A 14,856-nucleotide genomic window follows, 5' to 3' on the forward strand; every position below is an offset into this window, starting at 1 on the left:
AAAGATAGCTAACGACCGGCCACGAGGAAAAAGTGAACTTTGTTTCGTGGAGACCCTACCACTCGACACAAGGTTTATGGATGCTAGGTCATAAACACCTTCCTATTATTGGACTAGAGCATATCACGTGACTTGCTCCAAAACTGCCTAACTCCCAATGGCTAGCCTACGTAGCTGGAGAATTTTGCGTGCGAGAGCTTTTGTTCTGGCGGCGAAACAGAGAGAGAACGCGAGTGGCGAAGCCAAGCTAGGAGGGAATTGGCGAGGAGTCAAGTTAAATTTCACTCGTGGGCTTAGGATAACCCGCTCACGAATCTTGCCACCCACGCAGGCTACCCCATGCAGCTTGAACCTGGTACTTTCACTTAGCAAGGAATGGAAGGCCTTTCGAGTTTGTAGAGGGAGACCAAGTTTTTGTTAATTGTTCCTTACGTGCTCGAGATAAAATCTCCTTTGGGCACTCAAAAATTTCAGCTGTCTTAATGGAGGCTATCTCGATGCAAAATTCGAGAATTCGAAGCTTGGTAGAGTGTGTTGCAAAATTTCAAATTTGTATCGTTTTCAAAAGTCAGTACCTATGTCTATAGATCGTTATTTTATTGCAGAGCGTGCGATCGTTATTTATTGTACTAATTGATTCTCCATATCAACTTCTATCGTCCCCAGCAATCACTCATACAGATACACGCCTACTCGCCCTTGTCATTTCTGGTTTTATAGTTGTTCAAGAAATATCTCTTTTCTGTGCCTTAACACGTTTTAAAGTTATTATCTCAATCATAAAAGCATCAAACTCCATATCAATTATCATTTCTTACAGCGTGGCAGAACAGCTGAGAACTCCATTAGAAATCCTCTGTTTTGAATATTGCTGACTGAGTGGAATTTTATCAAGACGTAATTTCCATATACAAGAACTCTCTTTTCAGTCATGCGACCACAGTACTTGCCAAACACCCGATTCTTCTCATTGGTAATCTGTAAATAATCTCGGCTGCAATGAAATGAAACATAAACAAGGGACGTTGTTTAACAAAGGGTCATTTCAACCTGGAACCCAGATTACTCGTTTCCCTACTAGCACTCGAGAATCGAGCGACCCTGGAAAGCACTTATTACAAATCTGAAAATATCCCGCTTCCGGTTGAAACGCACATTTCTAGCTGAAAAACATGTGCCTCAATCAGGTTCCTGTTGTTTTATTCTGGTCGCTTTTATTGTTTTTTTTTAAACCAATCAAAATCCATCCTGTAACAGAACTCTCGAGAGTCATTTGCTTGCGCAGAGTTGAGCGAAGAATCAAGAAACAAGCTTGGAGATCACTGGAAAGTGCATCACGCACGCGCATGTCATATTTATTCGTTCAGCCATTTTCCTTATGAGCAGAGTGTGTACTGAAAAGTCGCATAACTTCCAACTTGGCAATGTGTTAAGTTAAGTTATAGAGTACGGTAAGTGTAACCGACTGGGCTATTGTAGTTTCTTACTTCATTCTCATTAAAGTTGCGTCGCACTATAAAAACTGAGTAAATTTATACTAGTGTTGTTATGCAAATATTGCAAGAGGTTTGATACAGTGACTTGTATTCTATCATTCATCAGAACCCAAGAACGGCAAGCGCGAGAAGTGTAAAGGTCGGCTGGCACACACTAATCACATGTTGCGGCATCGTGAAGCAGAGATCAGCCCCTTGGCATGTACGCATAGAACCCATGTTGCAGGGACAGTGAGCAAGCTGGTGCACACGAACAGGATATTGGTTTATTTCTTTTTTATAGCGGGGAGAGTTGGCAAGAGCAGTGCTCACGATGCGGAAATTAAAACTGGGGTCATTACGTCCCTTCTTCCTTCCCGACGAATTCGAACCAGCTGAATTTCATACAACATTTTGCGTTGTCTCGCAATATAAATAAATACATAAGTTAAAAGTGAATGACAATATTAAGAGAGGATGCCACCTCAGCCTTAGCTGGTTTCCACGCACGTTCTCTATCCTGGTAGAATTGGAATTTATAATGTTGGTTTTAGTGGAAGAAGGAAAGCCAGAAATGCCGGATAAAAACCCTCAGAGCAAGGCGAGAACCAACAACAAACTCAACTGACATGTGGCACCTGGCCGGAATCAAACCCCATCCAGTAGTAATAGATGGGTTCGACAAATGCTGGCAAACTTTTTGCCGCCTCGCCTCGCCTCGCTGGCCGGCTTGGCTCGCCTCGGCGGCAAAAAATTTGCCAGTATTTGTCCAACCCATCTATTACTACTGACGGCGCATGCCACAGTCTGATGTCGAACACCCATTTGAAAACTTGCCTACTCTGGTTATAAATTGTATCAAGCACGCCACAAGAAACGCTTTATCAAGAGCACCCCTCCAAAGCGTGGTAAAAAGCCCCCGATTATTGATTATCAAAATGGGATTGTGGAGATGTATGTCGCGTGCGAAGGGGTGGAGGAGCGGGCGGAAAAAAGGGGCAGGAGGTCTATCAGATGGACCTTTTCCAGGAGGCTGGGCACTAATAACACTCCTTCTATCACGGAAAAGTTCAGGTAACGCGTCCACTCGGCGTTCTATATTCATTACATCTACGCTTATGTAATAGTAAACGTCGAAACGGGCTTGCAAATGGTGTATTATAAACGGCACAGGGGCTCACCTTGGATGAACAGCTTTGCAAATGCAGAAACCTGGCTGAATGCGCAGGAAACAGAACGGTTAAATACTGACAGCATGGAGCGCCCGAAAACCAAATGGGCGTTTGTAAAGTTTTCTAACAGCCAAGTGAAGGTCGTGCTTGACAGGCAGCCAATGTTAGGAACAGGCCCCTTGCCAGACTGGTTGCGCAACCTCACCCACGGCCGCGAAATGGTAGCGCTGGACACCTTTGATGACAACTTGTGTCTCTGGCGCTGCATAGCCGTACATCGGAGGGGGGCCCTGATCGGAGCACACGGGCAATGAGAGAGCTAGCCCAAAGTTTTCTGAAACAAAGGTACATCTTAAAAACGTCGCTAGATGCGTTGGATAAAGTCGTGATGTTCCTCAATCAAGAGAAACCTGTCGCAGAGTGGCTTGGGATCAGAGTCTATGAGCCCGAGCGCTAAGAAAACGGCGAAACCGTATGGCATTTAAGAAAGAATCCTTCAGACCAGCTGCAGAACATAATGACGATTGGAATTTATGACGGACACGAGTTTTTGATAAAAGACATCAAGAAGGTAGCCAGCCTGTATGCATGCGCAGATATCCAAGCGCACTTTACAAAAACCTGCCATCTTCAAAGACACAGCAAAAACTGCGCGCAAGGGAAAACGGTTATCATTTGCCCCAACGAGAGAGTCGAAGCCCTGCAGACCACTTATGAGAGAGTTTTTTACGGCAAACTCCGAGCTTCGGCGTCATCGATCCGCTGGCTAGAGCGAGCAAGCAAGCAGCTGGTCCGTCATATTCACCACGCGTTATGTGGTCACGGAGGCGAGCAGTGGATTGAGGGAGCTGCGGTTGATGGACATGACTCCAAGACAAACCCGGTGTTCCAATATTACGGCTGCCGCCGCTGTTTTCTAAACAGCCGAGAAGAATTTATCAACCACGGCCACTCTCGAGAAAACCGTTTTCTCGCGACGGCTACAAGGATGCAAGCCCTGAGAGAAGCTGGCTACAGCGTCATCGAGAAATGGGAGTGTGAGGTAAGAAAAACCCACGAGACCCTGCCACAGCAAGAAACGAAAACGTATCCACACGCAATTTTTTATGATTTTGAATCGTGGCTCGATAAAAGCCAGAGAAACCAAGTGACGAAAGAGCTCGCGTACAAAGATGTCCACGTCCCCATCACCGTGAGCATTGGCGACACGCTGGAACGAGAGCCCACGCACACCTGCAATGCAAACAAAAAAGAGCTCATTAAAAAATTCATGGCAGAGCTAGAGAGGTGCAGTGCAAAAATCCGAGCGCAAGTCAAAGCCCAGTTCATGTCGGAAGATAGCCACTTGTTAACACGAAAAGGGCGCAGGGCGATCGCACAATGGTGCGACCAGGTCCCCGTTCTCTGGTTCAACAGCGGACGTTATGATCTGAACCTGATAAAAGACCATTTTGTCGAGCTGCTGGCTAATATAACGGCCAACGTGCAAGTGGGGAAAAACGCGAACACGACGATGTTCATGAAGACTAGCGGCTTCTGCTTTGTAGACCTCATCAACTATCTAGGGCCGCCTACGACCTATGACAAGTGGGTCAAAGCCTCCTGAAGTGCTGATTTGAAATGCCACATGCCTTATGAGTGGTTTGATAGTCCTGACAAGCTAGATTTCCCAGCCTGGTATTCGCGTTTGAAAGGCGAATTCGTTCTCAAGCTCTCAGAATGGAGAGAGTGCAAAAAGGTCTTCAAAGAAAAAGGGATGCGCACGTTCGCCGACTGGCTGCGTTATTACAACGACCGCGACGTGGGGCCGGGGTTAGAAGTCCTGGAAAAGATGTGCGCCTTTTGCACAGCCAAAGGCATCGACATCTTAAAAGATGCCGTCAGCCTACCCGGCGTGAGCCTGCATTACCTGCTGAGAGGCACAATTGAGCGCGGCGCCAAACTGTACAGCCCCGACAAAGAAGTATACGGAATGTTCAAAAAAGCCTGGTGTTCACGCGATACCACGAAGCGGGTGTGACGCGCATTAGATCGCACCAGTACGCGCGTCTGCGACTGTGCAAGCGCATCATAGGTTACGACGCCAATGCATCTCTCGAGAATGTTGAAAGACATGCCCTGTGGAAAAGAAAAGGTCGTGCATTACGACGAACCGGCCAAAGCCGCGCCAAGCTTTACAGAACGCCTGAAAACCGGAAGTTGGTTTGGATTCGCGGAAGTAGACATTGAAACCCCAAAAACGCTGTGGGTGAAGTTTGAAGAAATGCCGCCCTTCTTCTTCACTAAGCAGATCCGCGACGAAGCAGTGCCCCAACACATGAAAGATTACACAGCACGCACCAGAAGAACAAGAGGCGATGGCAAAAAGCTGGTGGGAGCATTGTCAGCGCAAAAGCTGCTGCTGTATGCGCCACTCTTGCACTGGTATGTCACGTATGGTGCAGTCATTACAGCCGTGCACCGCACGATCGGCTATCAGGCGAGGAAGATCTTCACCTGGTTTGTGGTGCAGGTGACCGAAGCCCGCCGGACCAGAGATGCAGACAAGAGCAAGGCCCTGCTGGCCGAGGTGTACAAGCTACTCGGCAGCAGCGCGTATGACACGACACGCGTACAACGCGCGTGGTGTACACGAAGGATGAGAAGGTGGTGGACAGGGCCCTGCGAAGTGCGCTTTTTAGCGATCTGGAGGAGATGGGGGAAGCCTATGAGCTGCAAAGCAGGAAGGCACGCATCATGATCACTCGCCCGTTCCAGATCGGCATCGCGGTGTATCAGCTGGCCAAGCTGAGGATGCTCGAATTCTATTACAACTTCTTGGATCGGTATCTCGACCGCCGTGACTTTGAACTCATTCAGATGGACATAGACAGCAAGTACATTGCCATCTGTGCTGATCGGCTTGAGGACATCGTTTGGCCAGATCAGCGGGCGGAATTCGAGGCAAAAAGGAAAGAGTGGCTGGCTTAGGACAAGTGGAGCGGAAGCAAACCAGGCCTGTTCAAACGCGAATGCGAAGGCAGTCTGATGATCGCGCTATGTGCGAAGTGCTATTTTGTTGACAAAAAAGACAGTGAAAAAAAAGAATTTCAGCACAAAGGGCATGTCAAAGAGGCAGAATCTCAAGACCTGGCAGAGTTTCAATGCGGCCCTCGACGGCACCATCGATAGAGCTGAAAATAGAGGATTCCGTGTGGTTCACTCTGGTGGAGCGATGCGGATGGTCACTTATGAGCAGCAGAAGCTGGGGCTGAGCACGTATTATGACAAACGCTGGGTGCTGCCAGATGGAATCAACACGAAGCTGATTCAATTTCACATGGCATAAGCAGATGGAAGCTGAGTGTTTGGTGGGACAACCAAGAGTTCTTCGCACACAAAACCCTGTTTAGGACCCTCATGCAAATAATATAAAACAGGCTCGTCTGACCGGGCCACACACCTTTCAAGCATGAAGACTTTCAAAGACCAGATTGGATCTGTAGCTCTTTTAGTACCGCCTTCGAGTTTACCAGACTGGTAGAGATAGCAAATATTCACGTTGGAAGGAAGTTTTTTTTCGTCCACACCAACAGGTCTTGATTCTGGAGTGGAAGGTTTTGCTGAAACAACCTTGCCTTTGATTGCCACAGCAGGCTTTTTGCCAGTCAAGCGAGTGACTTCGCCGTTAAGAGCGGTAACAATGTCGGGGAGCCTTTTGACCCAGGCAGTCGACTGCTGACCAGAAGGCAGCAGCATTTCTACAGCATACATCGGCGAGCGTGCGGTTGAATTTAAGGACGCCCGTGACAAATAGCTGTTTTGTGGTTTTCCTTTTCTTTGGTCACACTTCCCACGAACTCGCGCCGAGGGTCGGCCTGCAGCAGCTGAGGCCACGTCAAACGGCTGCGCTTGTAAATCGACTGAAAAACTATTGCAACCTCCTCAGAGTCTTTGGAGATAAGAGGCTCTGCCTCTTTGTAACAGCTGCCGACGTCGACAACAGTAAGCGTGTATTTATAAACTTTGCGGCCACGAGGGAGCTTGTCATGAGGCAGAAAAAGAAGGTCTGCTTGGTGGACCGCGTTAGACGATGATACGTCGAATTTGGGCTGTGGAATGTATCGCGGTGCGAAGAGATAGATCTGCCAAAGGGCTTGTTTGATGAGCCACTCCTTGGCGGTTTCTTCAGCGACTTTTGCGCTGTCCGATAATTTTTTGATGGCAGCGATGCCTTTCCAGTAGCCCTGGGGGCTGTAGTAGACTTAAGCGAGCTTAGCATCCATTTATTTATTACACCATCACCTTCAAAGAAAACGGAAAGCCGCGTAGCCGAGAGCGAGTGCGCTGCCGCCCACAAAAAGTAGCTCGCTTTGTTTCTGCTGCTCACTGGGCTGATAAGTCAGCGAAGCGAGGCTCTTTAAGCAGGGTGATTTGCTTGTCTGGGTGGGCCTGGTTATAGAGTTTGAACGCGTAATCGGTGTTTGTGAAGTTCTGCTTCGCCTGCTCTTTGATTTCTCTGTTGATTTCAATCCAATCAAGAAGCTTGGTGTGGTCGCGCGTGTATTTGGCCATAGCGGCTTGATAAGCTTCAAGGGCTTTATCATGTCACATTTTCTCTGCCAACACGGCCTTCCCGTTGTCTCCAGAAAGACATTTGGAGAGATAGTTGCCGCCGGAAAAAGCAGCGGTGTTAAGAATCGCACCCCCAATCATCATCGCAATGGTAGCCATTGTATGTGTGTAAAAATGTTTTTTCAATTATCGTATGGTGGCGGTGGGGTTTCGTACGGAGGAGGCGGACAGCCTTTGTCCGGTGATGGAAAGTGTTCAGTATCAAGAGTCTCAAAATCAGAGTCCTCGTACTCGGTGTCCTCGTTAGGATACCTCCAAATAATATATGACATCCCAGATATCATGAGATATCATGTATGCAAAATGTAGTAACGTAACAGTTGAGAGGGCTTTTAGTAAAAAGAACGTGCCATTGGTATGATAACAATATTTTTTTTCGAAACCGAGGTTGGAGGGATTTTTTGTCTTCAAGGTAATCCTTGAGTGCGATGCTGCTCGCCAAGACGGCCGTAAATTTTGCATAGTTCATGACATTGTCACTGGGGTCGGCAGTAAAGTTCTCTTTTACCACCTTTTTCGCAATCCAGCCGATGCTGGGGGTTAAGCCGGTGAGAACGGCTGCATCCATGATCGTTTTAACGAGCTTGGTGTCTGACATCGTATAATGTGCGTCATTTTTATTTTCAAATATCAATCCATTGGCCAGAGCCCTCTTCTTTGGACCAGTCGAGGCAGCTGCGTATCAACAGCATTGCTTTCAAAAGTAGAAGCAGGGGCTTGCATCTCGGCGGCTGGTTGAGGCGTAGCAGGCTTTAGATTGAAAACGTTTTTATCTCCTCTCGTTTGTAGTAGATGCCAATGACGGAAACCACGATGCTGATTATACTGAGCCACTGAGTCATGCTTATAACGTTTTTTGTGTCCTCCTTGGGTGCCTCATCAGTCGAAGCATTGACCTTTTCGCTTTCACTGAAAGGAGGAACGAGACTGGCGGCTTCAGCGGCTTTTTTCTGAGCTTCGCACGCCTCTTTTGTTTTTGCAGCGGCATGTTTGCCTGAGGCCATCCTTTTCGGGTTTTTCGCAGGCCGTGTGGTTAGTATTTTTGAAGTCACCTATTGTGTAATATCAGTCTGTGGCTCAGTTTCTGAATCTGCCATTATTATATTTTTAAAACATATTTAATTGATAAATTACTGACCAATCCTGACTATTACTGATAAATCCTGACTAATTTTTCAGCAGTTTACTCAACAATGGGTGCTTCAGTTGGACTAAAATCGATATGTTTCGTTGTGATGAGCGCCGTGTTGGCTACCATGAGCAGCCGCCCACATCTCAACGTAAGACTTCCGACAAGGGTGGACAACTCTTTGGTGATAATGCAATCTTTTTTCAGATCATTCTTCAGAGCTTCAGCGTCTTTAATCTGCACAAACATCCCAACCGCCCTTGTGCACAACAACATAAAGCTTTCAACAAAGGTTTCAGTGGTCTAGGTGCCCACATAAGTCTCGTACCTTTTGTAGTACTTTTCAACCTCTTTAGCTTCCATGCGCTTAACCCTATCTTGTGTCAGCTCCACGCCGATGGCTTCTTTTGATTTTCCTGTAGAAACTAGAATTACAAGCTCTTCTCGGAGGGCCGGGATGTCTGGCTGAGCAATAGCATTTCCACCGCTTGCGGGCTCAATTTCCAGCATCTGGGTGATTTCTTCCATAGCTTTTGTTTCATCAGCCGTAAGATCCGCCATTTAGTTATCCTTTTTCTTTTTCAATTCTAAAATTTAATCTCGTAAGGGTGGCGAAGAGAGAACACCAGGTGGGATAACTTGAGCTCTTTCAACCTCCCAATCAGCTGCTTGAGGTCATCTTGCGAAAGCTCTCCCGCGTTTGTTCAAAAGCCGCCCTTGTGGTCTTGGCCGAAGGGGTGTAAAACAGCACGATGGCAGCCACATTTTTACGGAACGGTTTTGCGATGCTGGAGAGCTGCTGGGTCAGCACCCACACGCTGATGTGCACGTGGCGGGCAGAAAAGCCGAGTTTCACGAGCTCGCCAGTGCACCCCTTCACGTCTTTGGAGGCCGCGCAGTCGTTGAGGATTATCAGCGTGTTGGCGCTTTCGAAATACGTACGTATCGCTTTCAACCAAAATTTAACCCTATGCTGCTCGCAGCTGACCATAAGCAGCCGCAGATCTCTTTTAGCGAAGCGGAAAAGCGTCTTGTTGTGGGCGAACATCAGGCAGATGAGCGCCATGTAATCGAATTTGCCACAAAAAGAGCCATAGAGCTGGTTCACGAGGAACCGCGTTTTGCCTGAGTTGCTCGGCCCCACGATGAGCGCGTTGAACGGAATATTGCCGGGGTCCATTTTATTTTTCAGATTTCTTTCCAATCAATACTGCACAGATTCTAGCTGTCTTCCAAGGATGCTAAACTGGGCGTCGGAAATCACGAAGATATGGCAATACACGTCCCCCGAGCCAGTGCTCTTCCGCTCGATTTCTAGCTGAACGCGGTCGTTTGTGTTCACAAGCCGCGTGCTGCTGCCGTGCATCGTTTGGTTGGCCATGGAGCGCAGGTCGATCAGCAGCCCGAACTGGTTGCCAGTGTAGAACTTTTTCAGCATCTTTTGTTCGGTTTTGCTTTATTCTTTCACAAAGAAGCGGCTGGCCTCTTACCACATATCCTTGCTTTCGATGCCTTCGTTGTACAGCATGTTCGTCAAGCCGTTGATGGTGACGCTGACCTTGGTGATGTCAGGGAAGATATATTTTTCCGAGTCCCGTTGGCCTGCGGCATAGGGCTCCACGAAAAGCAAGAGGATCCCTTTCATGGGCCATCTCTGGACATCGACTTTTACGTTCAGCCGCAAATCCATGCATTTTTTAAAGGTCAACATTTTGTGGCGCATCACGTGGTCATAAGCAAACTCTTTACCAGCCTCATTCATTCTGAGCGCCTCGGCTCCGAGACATTTTTTGCGTATCATTTCGTACTCGAGCTGGATGTTGGTCAGGATGTATTTCAGCTTGGTGGGGTCCGAGCCTCTGTCTACCTGTGCAGCAGGGGCGAGCGTCACTTCGAAAATGAGGTCGTTGTACAAGGCCTGGGGGTAGAAAATGCCGTGGTTGGTCAAGGTCTGGTGGTCGAGCCTGATGTAGTACTTGGTTCCGAAGATTTAGTTCAGCGTTTTTTCAGGTTCGGCATCCGTTTTTTGTCCCCGGCTTTATAGCATATCTTACACAAGACTTCGCTCTGGATCCCCTCCGGCACCATGTTGTCGCGCCGTTTGACCGGACGAAACAGGTCTTCAAACGTTTCGTAGATGTTGTACCCCACAGTGTGGTGCCCTCAAACTCCACGACCAGCTTGTCGACCAGCGCCCGCGTAACGTTCAGAACGAGGAAGTTGTTGGCTTGCCTGCCCTCCAGGTCGATGTCAAAGCGCAGCGCCAGGGAGCCGGGCACCAGCACGTCGTTTTCGTTCAGGTCTGACACCAAAATGTACAGGGTGTCGCTGGGCACGGCTTCGGTGCATCTGAAGGTGATGCGTTTGACAGCGCGTGGCGCCTTCATGGCCCCCAAAGATTTCGCCAAGTATGGTGGAAGTAGCACGTCTGGGATGTCACCCGGGTTTTTGTCATCATCGGTATACATTCTTGCTCAAACAACTTCGTATAACCAGCCGAGATTATTTAATCAAGGACATAATTGAAATACATTGCAATGTCAAAAGGCGGCTTTGAAAATCCTGCTTATGACCCTGATGATGACTGGTGGGAGGACGATGATGATAATACGGGCGGCAGCGCAGTCTCCGCCTCCACGCCTGGCCCTAATGGTGAAGAAGAAATTCAAATGCAAACAAAGCAGCACGAGAAAAGCGGGCAGCCAGAAGCTTCTTGTACAGAAACATCCTTTGGCGTGCCGACACTGAGTGAACAAGCCCGGGTTGCTGCAAAGGATTTATTTCCAGACAAGAGCTCCAGCGAGCTTGAGGTATCGTACAACTTAAAAGGCAGACTTCAAGTTAAAATGTTTGGAGTTGGCAAAAAACTCTATCCCCTGACGACCACAGAAAAAAGCACAGGTCGACAGCAGATCAATAAAAAACTTCCGAAAGAAATAAAAAATGCTCTCGGGTCGTCTAAATATGAGAAAGTCCAACAAACTATATACGAAAAACGAAAAGAATTAAAAGAGGAGCAATATGTGGCTTTACAAAAAGAAAAAGGAAAAAAAAATGGATGAAATAAGAGAATCCATAAGAAAGACACAACAAGAGATTGAAGATCTTGAAAATGCAAAGGGTTCGGAGAGGGAAGTTGAAAAACTTGAAGGAAAACTAAGAACTCTGGAATTAGAACATATGAAGGCACGTAACAAATATACGAAAATATTTCAATCAGAAAAAGAGGAAGCCCCATTGGAGGAGAGTATTCAGGTGCTCGAAAATTTAGAAAATGAAGATTTAGCAGAGGAAGAAGTAGACGCGAATGAAGCTCTCAAAGCAATAAGGAAACAAAAAGACGCTCTGAGCTGGCGAATTACACTGGAGATGTGTAAAGCATCAGACCCATCTGTAAATCTTGAACGAATAAAAGAATCCGAATATAAAGTTGTACAACTTAAAGAAACTTATTCAAAAGTAGTGGGAGAAGAAAGAGAATTTCAGAAAAAGCTTGCTATATACCAAGCTTCCCTGCAACAAGAAGCAAAAACACTTGAAAAAGAAAGAGCAGATCTGGAGAGAGCGAATGAAGAAGACAGGAAGATTATCAGCAATAAGAATATCCCGGTTCACAAAAGAACTGCGGCAGAAGAAAGAGAGGCGCAGCGTAATAGAGAGAACGAATGGGTAGACACCCAGCTTGAAGAAACTGGGCAAGACACCCGGCTTGAGCAAGACAGACCTCTTTTAGAAAAAATAAGGGATCTTCAAAAAATATGGCGTGACAGTAACCGCAATCTTTCTTACCGCGGGAGTCACAATTGGGGCTGTCGTCAGTTCAATAACAAAGGCTCTGAAAGCCACCAGCAAAGCACTGGAAAACGGTCTTAAGGTCATAGGCGCAAAAGTCGCTTTCTTGCTGCTCGGGCTGATTGGTTTGATTGTGAGCTTCCTTTTCTAAACGGCCAGGCAGGTGGTCAGCTATCTTGCCGAACACACCTGCCTTCTGATTTTGGCAGCTGTTGTCTTTATTGTTGAAAAATATCTCAAAAAGGGTCGTTAACGTGCTGCCATAAATACCAACGCCGCGATCCGTACCACACCTATGATGACAGCTGTTTTGTTGATTTCGTGCTGGCTTGTGCTGGCCGTTGGTTCCGTTGTTTGGCCATTGGCTTGACTGGCCGTGAGCTTCTCTTGTTTTGGCTGCGTTTTGTCTGGCAGCGGCTTGTCTGTTTGGACGGCCATGGCAGCTTTGTGAATCGGGTTAGATGGGTGGCTGCTGGGCGGGTTGATTTTTGATGGGCCGCCTGTCGTGAGTTTGAGCCCGGCTTTTTTTGTGCCTGGGTTTACCTCGTTATTTATACCCAGCTTCATTCCAGCCACAGCCTGTTTCAGCTTACTGTTGTAACCCACCTTCCTTTCGATGTTGAGGACCATTCTCACAGGCATCACCCACGCGCCCGGGCAGACCGCCAGATTGAGCCTTACTTTAGCTTCATCTACCACCTGCTGGTACCTTTGCACGCTCTGGGCCAGGTCGGGCTGCCTGATCGCGTCTTCCATCAGCACCAGAAACTCGCTCTGGGCTTCTTTCGCCCAGTCACCTTAGCAAAGAATACTGTTGCGCACATTCACGTGTGCGCCCAAGATGCAGTACACGAACGCTTCGATTGACTGGTTTATGCGCGCCAGACCTGCCTGCCTCAGCCTCGGTGCTGTGTTTGGTGCGAACCAGTCGTACTGGGGCACATCCTCTGGCTCAATGAAAGAAATCAGGTTTCCTTTGATGGCTTCCCCGCCTTCATCACTGAATTTATTGTAGCCAGGGTACGGGTTTTTCGTTTTCATTGGGCGGCCTGACACATAAAAGTATATGCTTCCCAGCCTATGGTTTGCCCCGTGTGTGAAGCGAAAATCGCTGGATGAATCTATGCCGAACTCGTCGCAGATCCTTTTGTATGAAGGCACGTCATAATGGTTGTTAGATTTCTTGAATGTTGGGTCGCCCGGCAAAGCACTGATGCTCTGAATTTCACCAAGCTGGTACAAATTCGTCTTACCGTAAAATACACGTGGAATTTATAAAAAGCCCTTATTTGCGGTTGCATTGCCAGGCCACTGTCAAAGATCTCTCGTGAAATTCCACGGCCCTGTGTCACACAAAACACGGCTAAATTGAGCTGCTGTGGCCAATATTGCATGCGAGGGCCGCCCAACCACCGCTTTGATTCAGCCGCCGTTGTGTGTCTTCGCTTGATTTGTTGAAAAATTTCTCTGAATTTTGTCACAAAGAAGGCATCTGGTGTCACGTAGTTGTTTATGTTTTGTTTGAATATTTTTTTCAGGCTTGCAGGTGTTTCTGCAAAACTTACAGCGGGTATTTCCAGACCTTTTTGGGCTTTTATGGGCGATAATTGATAGGGAAAGCCTGTCGTGCCTGCCAAGCCAACAGCAGTTTTCATTTTTTTGTCTCCAGTAGTGCCTGTGTGAACCAAACACGCTTTGAAGGGAGCCTTTTCCTGCCTTAAAGAACATTTCTGCTCTGATGTTGCAATTTTCATCAATATTGATTTGTGCCACGAATTGGTTTTCATTGGCATTCTGGAACTGTTTTATGAATGCGCCCCACGCGTTCGTCTGGGCTCTGGCTTCTTTGGCTTTCTTATCGGGCCTTTGCGCCCATTTTTCAAAGTCCTTGAACGTGTCGCTATCCATTTTGAATAAGTTATATTTGTACAATATAATGGTTGTGCTTACGATGGTCGGGAAAAATAACGGAGAAACTGTGTACTTCGAGGAGCCGCTCCCGAAGGTACATTTCATCAGACTCATCTCTTGCAGCTTGTACAATAGCTGGCATAATCTCGAAAGAGTGGGGCAAATATCTTTCAAAAATTCTGGTCAGGTGCTTGCTTCTTTGCCTCAGGGGTATTATATTGTTGAGAGCCTTGCAAAAGAGCTAACAGAAAGTTTTAAAAACGAGGCAAAAATTGCAGTAGAAACGAATAAACCTAACTCTGTTCTAAAAATAATAAGAAGGGATCCAGATATACAACAAATTTCAGTTCGTTACGCTTTGGCTAGGTTGCTTGGCATCGGGGTGACATTAAACGATATTTCTTATGTCAAAAAGCTAAACAGCCCAAGCACCTATTTCATTCATTGCGATCTGCTCGACAAAACCAAAAACTTTTTAAACGGGAAGAGATCAGATGTTTTGGTTATGTTTGACATACAAGGCTTGCCTTATGCAAAAGTAAGCTACGATTCTACCCCGCAACAGGTGTTGCGTGACTGCTCCACAGATGCCCATGTTAATAGCATAACTGTCAGCATCAAAGATGAACATGGCGAGCTCTTTGATTTCAAAGGCATGCCTCTAGGATTTGAATTAGAAATTAACTAACGCTTTGTATACCATGTCGTCTGCGAACGTTCTGTCTTCCGCTCCTCCTGATGAGCCTCTCTATCCCGTGCTGAC

At 47.1% G+C, this 14,856-nt stretch overlaps 1 protein-coding gene across 6 annotated transcripts in view; it reads right to left on the reverse strand.

The window, feature by feature from the left end:
- LOC110048057 (uncharacterized) overlaps positions 1-14,856 on the reverse strand; it is a 61,270-nt gene that overhangs the window by 26,104 nt on the left and 20,310 nt on the right. For all 6 annotated transcript variants that reach the window (XM_089295552.1, XM_089295550.1, XM_089295551.1 and 3 more), the window contains one exon: positions 819-994. In XM_089295552.1, the coding sequence (XP_089151678.1) occupies positions 819-994 (176 nt within the window). The remainder of the gene's footprint in view (positions 1-818; positions 995-14,856) is intronic.

Source organism: Orbicella faveolata, unplaced genomic scaffold, assembly GCF_042242905.1.
Source record: "Orbicella faveolata isolate gen_17 unplaced genomic scaffold, um_ofav_v1 contig_26, whole genome shotgun sequence".
Lineage (NCBI taxonomy): Eukaryota > Metazoa > Cnidaria > Anthozoa > Scleractinia > Merulinidae > Orbicella > Orbicella faveolata.